General features: G+C 44.2%; 2 protein-coding genes across 2 annotated transcripts; both read left to right on the top strand.

The window, feature by feature from the left end:
• Positions 1-293: 293 nt before the first annotated feature.
• LOC130138002 (ethylene-responsive transcription factor ERF017-like) lies at positions 294-1,265 on the top strand. The gene has a single exon (XM_056310826.1). It carries the CDS (start codon positions 449-451, stop codon positions 1,070-1,072), a length of 624 nt encoding a protein of 207 aa, XP_056166801.1. The 5' UTR covers positions 294-448; the 3' UTR covers positions 1,073-1,265.
• A 4,446-nt stretch (positions 1,266-5,711) lies between these two features.
• Positions 5,712-6,166, top strand: LOC130138070 (ethylene-responsive transcription factor ERF017-like). Its single transcript, XM_056311037.1, has one exon. It carries the CDS (start codon positions 5,801-5,803, stop codon positions 6,164-6,166), a length of 366 nt encoding a protein of 121 aa, XP_056167012.1. The 5' UTR covers positions 5,712-5,800.
• Positions 6,167-11,402: the final 5,236 nt, after the last annotated feature.

Below are 11,402 nucleotides of genomic sequence, written 5' to 3'. Positions count from 1 at the left end.
CCCTTGATTTGTTGGGTTTGAGACTTGGGTTTTCGCATCGTCGCGTCACGAGCACGGCCTCACTCCCCAAGCAAAGATCAACCGCGTAAATTGAACAAAACCAGATACACTTTGCTGATGTCATCCCTCACGTGGCACTGTTGCCCCTTTTTCGTCCACTTTGAAGTTCTAGCAGCAGAACAGGGGAAAACGCGCACGTTTGACCCTGCCCCCCCACGCACACTGCACTGGACACGGCTCACTCTCTCTCCTCGTCTGTCTGCAGGAAGACCTATTTATAAAGAGCCGCAAAATGCTTCCTTGTCTCAAGCATCCGAGCCTCAACACCAGCAACGAGAAAATCATCAGCAACACACGCCCAAAAAACATTCTCCAGAATCGATTCGCAAGCTCAGCAAGTCGACCCAGATCGTCAAAATCGAATCTTGACCCGAGGAAGGAAGAAGAAATGGTGAAGCGCAGCGCAGCGGCAGCGGGTCTCGCGGTGCGCGGGGGCTCGGGGGCGAGGAGCGACCCGAAGTTGAAGGGGGTGAGGCAGAGGAAGTGGGGCATGTGGGTCTCCGAGATCCGCTTCCCCAACAGTCGCCAGAGGATCTGGCTCGGCTCCTACGACTCACCCGTGAAGGCCGCCCGCGCCTTCGACGCCGCGCTCTTCTGCCTCCGCGGCCCCACCGCAAAGTTCAACTTCCCCGACAACCCCCCGGAGATCCCCGGCGGCCGGTCCCTCACGCCCCCGGAGATCAAGGCGGCCGCGGAGAGGTACGCCGAGTCGGGCGCCGTGCCGGCCCGGCCCGAGCTGTCCGGATCCGAATCGCCGGCCCCGCTGCCTTCGCCGTCGGTTTCGGAGGCGAGCAGCGTCTTGACGGGCGAGAGCGACCTGTACTTGGACGTATCGTTCTTGGATCTTTTGGCGGATCCGGAGCCGGGTTCCGGCGAGCCCGATATCAGGGCGTTCCCGGGCATCGAGGAGTTTCCCAGCGATTTCAACGGGATGCAATTCGCAAGCGCGGGGAGTATGGAACTGAATCTTGACGTGTTCTTGGCTCCGGATGATTTCCTATGGGGTTTCTGAAGTGGACTGAAGGAAGAAGCCTTGATAGATGAAGACAGCGGGACTATTTTATTTTGCCATAAGATTTTCCTTTCCTTTTCTTTTCCTCTTATTCTTTGGATGGACCAGATTTTGTAAGGTCATCATCCACTTAGGATGATACAGACAACAAAAACTGACTTTTAGGGTGTAAATAGACGTAGCTTTTGTTGTTCGGCTCGTTCCTTCAATGGATCACAATTGAAAGCGGAAAGATGATATTAATTTTGTTGGTAAAGTGTGCGGACTGCGAAGTTATTACAATTATTTCAGCTGTGTAAACCATATTGAGGCTTGAAACAGCAAATCAAAAACCGTGCGGATAAGCATAGAATCGAAAGTGACGTTCGATTCGTAACGAGCAAGTTCGATTATCCGAGGAAAGTTTCTCGCCTTCTCCTTTCAGTCATGAACAACCAAGGAAAGTCTAGTCGCGTGATAATCAAGACTGGGCAAGGAACGTCGGTATGCCGCTTGCTACTCGCAAGGGATGGTGACCACAAATCGCGTATGCGTACTTTTCTCATTTTGGCTTGGTTTTATCATGAGATTTACATGCAAATCTACAAGCCTGATGCAGGCTCGAGGGGAATCGCTTGACTGTAAGCTGTCGCCTTGCTCGATGATCTTTTTCTCCGGAAAATATGAAAACCTAGTTGTCCTCTTGTTGTGATTATTGTGTAGATTGACTCTAAAACAACAGTGGAAGAATGAGATCCAACAGTCTGGAATCAAGTCAAAGTATTTGCCTCATGTCAAGGTTCGCAATGTCAATTGACATATTGACATATGAAACTGTCTCACAGATACTCTGTACTTAACATTGGCAGACGAGTAGATTGATGAACAGAAAATATTTCAAAACTCAAAAGCTCACGCTGAAGTTACTCTTGATTCAATTCAATATGATTATTGCCGAACTTGATAACACTTTGTGCAGATGCATGATGAATCATACATTTATAATGTGTTCACTACATAATTATTTGTGCTCGCTGTTCCCATTGTGAACGGCCTGAAACTTGACTCGGAGAGGATTGCCACTCATTTCTCAAACATAATCAGTGTTTTTCCTACCATTTCCTATGGATGATCTTGGGACAAATACATGATGAAGAAAAAATGAACAAGCTATGACCAAATAGACAGAACCGACCACAAGGTGTATTGCAAATAAAAATGACCACAATCCTTGCATTGGATTGTCGCAGTTTGTCAAGCATTTGTTAGATGTGTATTGACCATGGTAAACGCACACGCTGGTGCGTGCTTTGGCATGATAGGACGGAAGGCTAGAAGGACCTCAATGCTCTAACCGGTGATCGACGCCTTTGCCCATGCTCTCAATTCCACCAGCACCGAGGCCTCGTTTGGTTTGGCTTTGAGGAAATATCCTTGGGGAAATGCAAAGACTTTTGGGTCAAAAGGAATTTTTGAAATGCAAATAGTATTTGGTAAAATATATTTTAAAAACACATTGGGAAGCAATTTAGGATAAATGCTGTTTGGTAAAAACTACACTTTGTAAGGGACTTTGGCTAATTTTTTTTAAAAAAGAATCTCAAACTATTTTCCTGTGGAATTCAGCTGCAGGCAAGCCAAATTTGCCGCTGGCCAGTCTCGCCTAAGGTCAGGCAAGAGTGGCAGTGGCTCTACAGTGGCTCACTGGCTGCTTGCCGGTAGCTGAGGCCTTCTTTGGCAAATTAGGGTTTTCAAGGACATTTCCCAAATTATGAAAGTTGAGCGATGCCAAAGTTGGAAGGAAAAAAAGTTTATTTGCATTCCATGAATGCAACTTTTCAAAGCACCTCAAAACTTATCTTGGGCCAAAGTCCTTTGTAAATGCAATTGCATTTCCCTAAATTTTTCCAAAAAATGAACCATGAGTCTTTTCCTATAGGAGGCCCGAAATGGTTTAAACTGACAGCAACCTCACGAGTCGATGATAGTCTTCCCCGGTAATTTACATGCAAAAGTATGATTTGTATAGAAGAATTAGGCATTTTTGGTAAGAAGAAATGGGCCTTAATGAGGTAAATTGCGGTGCGTGTGGCACTAAAGATGAACGAACGTTATAATGTCGTGATTGCCATCGTTCCAAAGACCAGAACTCCCTCTGAGTTTGATATTCTCCTAACGCAAGATTCGGAATAAAGCAGCTTCTTGTCCTGGCCATTGAATCCAATCTTCATGAGCGGACGTTTTTTACAAATGATTGCAAGTCTGGGAACAATTCTGAAGTGACCAAAGCTCAACTGCTGATCCTGATTCTAATCAGTTTCATCTGTTCTTACCTTATAAAACCATGGTTTTGCCGACAAATCCCCCGCAGCATATAAATGAGAGATGTGAACCGAGACTCCCTCAAAGTAGGAGACAAATCATAGTTGCGCCAAGACTCAGCCACTTATAAGGGAAGTAGTTATTCATCTATCATGAAATGGGTGGACGACTGAACTGCCAAAATTTGCTGTGAGGAAGTGTCGCTCTTGAACAAATTCTAGAGGAAATCGTTAGCAAGAAAACTTTCCTTTTACCTGCCCATTCCCGTCATACCCTGTTTGTTGTTAATTAGTCCAATAGCAATAGCGACAGTAATGTCGCAAGGCTTTAGGACGGCGAGGGCTTCGGGAAACAACGTGGATGTAAAATTCGCAGGACAAGTTTTAACGTATATTCTATACTCAGCACCGGGGGATAATGACACAAACAGTCCCTGAACTTTGGCTCAATGTGCAATTTGGTCCTTGAACTTTTAATTTGCAATGTAGTCCATGAACTTTAACCCAATGTTCAATATGGTCTCTGAACTTTTAATTTGTTCAATATGGTTCCTCAACTTTTGATACATGTTTAATTTAGTCCTTGAACTATATGAAAATGTACAATATAGTTCATGAACTTAAATTAATTGAAGGACTACATTGAACATTTTATAAAGTTCATGGACTATATTGAACATGTACCAAAAGTCGAAGGATCACATCCACATTGAACATTGGGTTAAAGTTCAGAGACTATATTGAACAAATTAAAAGTTCAGGGATCAAATTGCACATTAAGTCAAAGTTCATGGACTGTTTATGTCATTTTCCTTAGGGCTGGTTAGTCGTTGCATAGCAATCATCAATTTCCAAAGAGAAAAGCACCGAGGCCGATAGAGAAATTAAAAATCAACAATTTGGATCACTTCTCGAGAAACAAAAAATATTTACTTCAATAGTAATTAAGATATTTACGTATTTTCGGCTAAGCTCATAGGAGCGTTCCATGGTTATAACGGATGATGCACAATTCATGGTGATGTTTGTGACAGAGACATTTTTAGGTACATCGGATGCTTGTGAGTTCAGTATATTCTAATTTTTAAATCATGAGTTCCTAACGAGACTCATGCTAACGCATGCAATGATGTTCTTTCTTTACTTACCAAAGCTGAATTTTGGCACAGAATTGATGCTGATGAACATGGTGATGCAGCCTTTTTTTTTTCCTTCGAAAGAGACTTGCCACTTTGCTTTGTTTCTAGGAAGCCAGGAATTCCAGGGTTTTCATGACCTTGCTTGGCTTTTCGGTCGGACTAAACAATGGCTGGCTTGCCATCCTTGGCTTGTGCTTATCACACTTACTTACTAATATCACAGAAAAGGCAGGCATGTCTTGTTGCCTGGTCCAGCCCAACCTGGCCTACCATCTTCTCCTAATCCTAATCCTAATTTAGGATTTGGTGCCTCATTTGGGAATTATCTCGACACCTGAACCAAATTTGCCCACATCATCTCCGAAACAACCTTATGCATATTCCAATTCCGGAGAGTGTATATTAGTGATTGTATAGAACTTAACCAGAAGAAAAATGAATTAACTATAGTAATTTTCAAATTCGTCGAGGTGATCGTATTCCGTCTCATATTAAGAAAAACATATTTATTTGAACTTTGTAATAGGGAAAAATCCAATAATTTCCCCAAAATACGAACATCAAGCTGGGCTTGGAACCCGCATATCGGACACCCTCGCGATATGATCGGTCTTATAGGATTTGGGTCGAGGATCCCTGTGCTAAACACGCGCCGCCATTTGGGGAGAATTTCAGTGCACGGGGAAAACGTCTCGGGTCGATTCAGTAACGATTTTACCATTTCGAGTTCTCGGTCAGAAAAAAGAGAAAGATTAAGAAAGACCTAGCGTGCGTGAAAGCTTAGGGTTCTGTTTACGGAAAAGAAATAAAAACGCTTCGAGTTTATTTATTTATTTTCCACCAAAAGGAACTCCGCAAAGCCACGCTACGTCACATCGCAACAGCTCACGAGTCACTATTATAATGCCTCCGAAGCCGATATTTCATATGGCCGCCGTAAACCGAACATTTCAGCTGGTCCACCATTTTATTTTTATTTTTGTGGATTTGAGACTTGTCCCGACTCCACCCCACGTGGCACTGTGTTCCTTTTTCGTCTACTTTGAAGTTCTAGGGGAACAGAGCACGTTTGGCCCCTCCCCCACGCACACACTGCACCGGACACAGCTCGCTCTCTTTCCTCGTCTGTCTGCATGGGGACCTATATAAAGAGCCGCAAAATGCTTCCTTGTCTCAGGCATCTGAGCCTCAACACCAGCAACGAGCAATCATATGCACACACACCCAAAAAACAAGTCAACCCAGATCCTCAAGATCGAATCTTGACTTGAGGAAGGAAGGAAGAAGAAATGGTGATGCGCAGCGCAGCGGCGGCGGGTCTCGCGGTGCGCGGGGGCTCGGGAGCGAGGGGCGACCCGAAGTTCAAGGGGGTGAGGCAGAGGAGGTGGGGCAAGTGGGTCTCCGAGATCCGCTTCCCCAACAGCCCCCAGAGGCTCTGGCTCGGCTCCTACGACTCACCCGTGAAGGCTGCCCGCGCCTTCGACGCTGCGCTCTTCTGCATCCGCGGCCCCACCGCGAATTTCAACTTCCCGGACAGCCCACCAGAGATCCCCGGCGGCGGGTCCCTCACGGCCCCGGAGATCAAGGCGGCCGCGGTGTGGTACGCCGAGTCAGGGCCCATGCCGGCCTGGCTCGAGCTGTCCGGATCCGCATAGCCGGCCCTGCCGCTACGTATCGTTCTCAAATCATTCGGTGGGTCCGGAGACGGGTTCCGACGAGCACGATCTCGAGGCGTTCCCGGGCATCGAGGAGTGTCCCAGCGATTTCAACGGGATGCAATTCCCAAGCTTGGGGAGTATGGATCTGAATCTTGATGTGTCCTTGGCTCTAGATTTCTTCTTCCTATGGGGTTTCTGTTCTGAAGTGGACCGAAGGAAGAAGCCTCGATAGATGAAGACAGCGGATTATTTTATTTTGCCATAAGATTTTCCTTTTCTTTTCTTTTCCTTTTGTTCTTGGGATGGACCAGATTTGGTACTGTCATCATCCACTTTAGGATGATACAGACTACAAAAGCTGACTTTTGGGGTGTAAAATAGACGTAGCTTTTGTTGTTTCGGTTCATTCCTTCAACGGATTTCAATTGAATGCGGAAAGTTGATATTGATTCTGTTGGTAAAGTCTGTGGACTGCGAAGTTATTCCAATTATTTCAGCTGCGTAAACCATCTTGACACTTGAACAACAGACAGCATATCAAAATTACGCGGATAAGCATCGAATCGAAAGTAATATTCAGACTCGTAACGAGCAAGTTGGATTGTCCGAGGAAAGTTTCTTGCTATCTCCTTACAATCATCAACAAACGAGAAAAGTCCAGTCGTGTGTTAATCAAGACTGGGCAGGGAACCACGATATGCCGATTGCTACTCGCAAGGGATGGCGACCATGACTCGCGTATGCATGCTTTTCTCATTTTGGCTGGTTTTCTCATGGGATTTACATGCAAGTCTACGAGCCAAGCGTAAGAGATAGTCTATAATGAATTGTATGTGGCTTGCATGAGGCAGGCTTGATAGGAATCGCTCGACTATAAACGGTCATCTTGCTCGTTGATCTTATTCTCCGGGAAATTTCAAAACCTCGAGTCGAACGCTTGTAGCAATTATTGTGTAGATCAACCCTAAAACAACAATGGATGTATGAGATCCAACATCCTAGAATCAACTCAATGTATTTGCCTCATACGAAGGATCGTAATGTCAGTTGACATATGAAACTGTCTCCCAAATACTTTGTACTTAACATCGGCAGACGAGCAGATTGATGAACAGAAAATATTCCAAAACTCAAAAGCTCACGCTAAAGTTACTCCCGATTCAACACAACATGACTCTTGTTGATCTTAATAACGCTTTGTGTTGATAAATGATGAATCTACTACATAATTATTCGTGCTCGCTGTTCCTATTGCGAATGACCTGAAACTTGACTCGGAGAGGACCGCCGCCCATTTCACAAACATAATCAGTGTTTTTCTACCATTTCCTATGAATGGACTCGGGACAAGTACATGACAAAGAAAACATGAACATATGACCAAATAGACAGAACCGACCACAAGGTGTATCGCAAATAAAAATGACCACAATCCTTGCATTGGATTGTCGCAGTTTGTCAAGCATTTGTTAGATGTGTAGTGACCATGGTAATCGCACACGTTGGTGCATGCTTTGGCATGACAGGACGGAAGGCTTGAAGGACCTCAATGCTCTAACCGGTGACCGACGCCTTTGCCCATGCTCTCAATTCCATCAGCACTGAGTCATTTCCTAGAGGAGGCCCAAAATAGGTTTAAATTGATAGCAACCTCATGTGTTGATGATAGTCATCCCGGGTAATTTACATGCAGAAATATGGTTTGTCTACAAGAATTAAGACTTTTTTGGTAAGAAGAGAGGTGATTGCGGTGCGTTGCACTAAAGATGAGTACGTTATAACATCATGATTGTCATCGATCCAGAGACCTGAACTCCCTCCAAGTTTGATATTCTCCTAATATAAGAACGGGATTATGCAGCTTCTTGTCTTGGCCATTGAATCCAATCTTCATGAGGGGACCGACAAGTTCTTTCCAACTGAATGCAAATCAGGGAACGATTCTGAAGTGACAAAAGCTCCACTGCTAATACTGATTTTGCTCAGTTTCAGCTGTTCTTACCTTATAAAACAACGGTTTTGCCGACAAATCCCTCGCAGCATATTAATGAGAGATCTGAACTGAGCCGCCCGCAAAGGAAGAGACGAAACATCAATGCGCCAAGACTCCGCCATTTACAAGGAAAGTAGTTATTCATCTATCATGACATCGTTGGACGACTGAACTGCCAAAATTTGCTGTGAGAAAGTGTGGCTCTTGAACAAACTCTAGAGGAATTCGTTAGCAAGAAAACTTTCCCTTTACCAGCTTCAGTTGTGTTAATGACATTCCAATGCGATTGCCGGGTTATAAACTACTTGACTAAATCATTCATTTTCATCTGGTTACAGAAGCTGAGATGACGAATGTGGCAATATGTTTGAAGGGCAACATAAAAGTACTTCTCCGCTTATGCCGGGTTATAAAGTCCGGTATTACAACCTTAAACAATGCTAACAGAAGAAGCCGGTACTTAGTACTAGCTGTCTTAATGCGAGTCGGTTTTTGCGTCCATATCTCGCCTGAAGTATTGGTATGGTGACGCAGCTATTTTTATTTTTTTCCTTTGAAGAAGACTTGCCACTCGCTTTGTTTCCAGGAAGCCAGCAATTCCAGGTTTTCATGACCTTCCTTGGTATATTTCGGTTGGACTAAAAAATGGCCGGCTTACCATCTTTGGCTTGTGCTTATCACGCTACTTCACTAATCAGATGACAACTGCTGATCCCACAGAAAAGGCATGTCTTGTTGCCTGGTCCAGCCCAAGCTGAAGCTGGCGTACCATCTTCTCCTAATCCTAATCCTAATCTTAATCCTAATCTTAATCTCAGATTAGGACAAAGATTTCGAGATTTGGTACCTCATTTGGCAATTATTTCGACACTTGAACCAAATTTGCCTACATCATCACCCAAAGAACCTTATGGATATTCCACTTTTGGAGAATGTATATTAGGAGAATGTATATAAGTGACTATATAGAACTGAACAAAAAGAAAAAAAGGATTATTTATTTTAATTTTCGGATTTGTCAAGACCATCGATTCATCTTATATTAAGAGAAAACACATTTATTCAACCATTAAGTTGTGCATGGAACCCGCGTATTAGAAACCGCTGCAATATGATCGAGCTTACAGGAATTGGGTCAAGGATCCCCTTGCCAAACACGCGCCAATTTTTGGGAGATTGTCTCGAGTTGGCTTGAGTAATGTTCCTACTATTTGGAGTTCCCGGTCAGAAAAGAAAGAAAGACTCGAGAGGCGTAGCGCACGTGGAAGCTTAGGGTTCTGTTTACGGAAAAAAAAAACGCGTTGAGTTTATTTATTTGTTTCCATCGAAAGAAACTCCGCAAAGCCATGCGACATCACGTCGTAATAACTCACAAGTTACTATTGTAATGCCTCCCAAGCCGATACTTTATATGGCCGCTTTAAACTGAAAAATTTAGTGGCGAACCCGACATGTCCCAACTCCGATCTCGAGTCGATAAAAACACATAAAGATTCATGATAAACATTAGGCTCTTGCAGATTATATCATGTTATGATTCGGGTTTCGTCTCTTTATTCGGTTTCCGGCGGTCTTCGCACGTGAAACCCGGATCGCCTTATTCGACAAGTCTAACGTTAAAGCCGCTCGATAGTCTCAGTATGCAGTGAACAGAGTACGTGAAATCTTTTGATGCAAATCTCCAATTTGTAAATTCAAGCTCTTTTACCTATGCTAAGCTCAGAGTACTTGTTGAGATACACGTGTTAGTTGTGTTAGAGAAATCCCACATCGGATAATTGATGTGGTGTTGAGCAGTTAATATATCTTAATTGGCCAATAACTCATTGGCTTAAGCTTTTGAGTGAAGGTGGATCCAACTGGATATGTTGACGAGCTCGTACTTGAACTCCCTCTTGACGATCTTCCCATGTGAAGGTATCGGGCTTCTGCTGCGTATTCCCAACAAAAGGTATCAGAGCCAATGGCTGATTGGTGGGCCTCTAATCTATTGCAATGACTTGGAGATTGAGATAAGCTGATGGAGAAAAATACCTAAATTAAGGAGGAGCAAACCTAACATCGAGCTCACACGTGAGGAAAGATTGTTGAGAAACACGTGTGAGTTGTGTTAGAGAAGTCCCACATTGGATGATTGATGTGGTGTTGAGTAGTTAATATATCCTAGTTGAGCCATAACTCATTGGCTTAAGCTTTTGAGTGAAGGTAGGTCCAACTGGATATGTTGACAGGCTCGAACTTGAGTTTCCTTTTAGCGATCTCTCAATGTGAAGGTATCGGGCTTCTGCTACGCATTCCCAATAGTACTGTACCCCGGCTTTCTACAAGTTAATATGGCCAGTTGAAACCTTATTCTTGGACCGGCGACTGGATAATGCCCTCACCCTTTCGGATCCACACAAACTCGCTATTGCCCATGTTCATAACCTGCAAACGGTATTACGACGAGAAAACATGGCAGAAGTTCACGTCCAGGTGCACGTAGTCTGCATCTTCACAAATTTTAGTAACGCTAATTAGTCCGACTTGGAGGTCTGTAAAGAAAAGGAATGTACATTATCGGCCAGCATCAACAGGCACCCCATGGCCAATCCCCTAACGGAGACCGCGGCGAGGACCGACTTGAGGTCCACGTGGCCGGCCTCCTGCTTCTAGACTTCGTCGGCGCAGCTCATCATGAGCCCCCCAGGCATACTCCTTGGGGTCGACGCTGAACCGAACCCAACTCCCGACCCTGTCTGACATGCCGATCATGCCCTTCTTATAGCATGTGAATGGTGCATCATCACCCTAGGGGTACATGGCCTGCTTCTTCGGCACGTAACATGACCCGGTGATCATCCTTAATTTTCCTTTCTAGGAAGCCCCGTGGGCACCACAAAGGAATGGTCGAGTTTCGAGTATATGTGATCTAAAAGGTTTTTCCATTTTCGACAATTTAGATAGATGCCGATTAAATATATGCTATGTGGTTGCAACCGTAACGGTTAAGTTTCGAGTATACATAATTTAAAAGGGTCTTCAACGATCGACAATGTAGAAAGATGCCAATTAAACACATGTTACATGGTTTCACATATACTCGAAACGTAATCATTACTAATGGCATTGAACTTATAGATCTTTCGTGGCGTGCGGCGCTATTTAATTCGCGCATTCAACCTGCTTATTTCCCACACTTGAACCTAGTAAAACTACAACATTGGTATTATCCAATAGGACCTCAACTTAAAACTGGTC

The sequence above is a fragment of the Syzygium oleosum genome, unplaced genomic scaffold (genome assembly GCF_021117445.2).
Source record: "Syzygium oleosum isolate NSW1041296 unplaced genomic scaffold, Sole_v2.1 Sole_v2.04, whole genome shotgun sequence".
Taxonomy (NCBI): Eukaryota; Viridiplantae; Streptophyta; class Magnoliopsida; order Myrtales; family Myrtaceae; genus Syzygium; species Syzygium oleosum.
Note: the sequence above shows the minus strand (reverse complement) of the source record. Positions and strands in the feature narration are given on the sequence as shown.

Excerpts from the sequence above, each read along its gene's own strand:
- LOC130138002 (XM_056310826.1), top strand. The coding sequence starts at position 449 with ATGGTGAAGCGCAGCGCAGCGGCAGCGGGTCTCGCGGTGCGCGGGGGC.
- LOC130138070 (XM_056311037.1), top strand. The coding sequence starts at position 5,801 with ATGGTGATGCGCAGCGCAGCGGCGGCGGGTCTCGCGGTGCGCGGGGGC.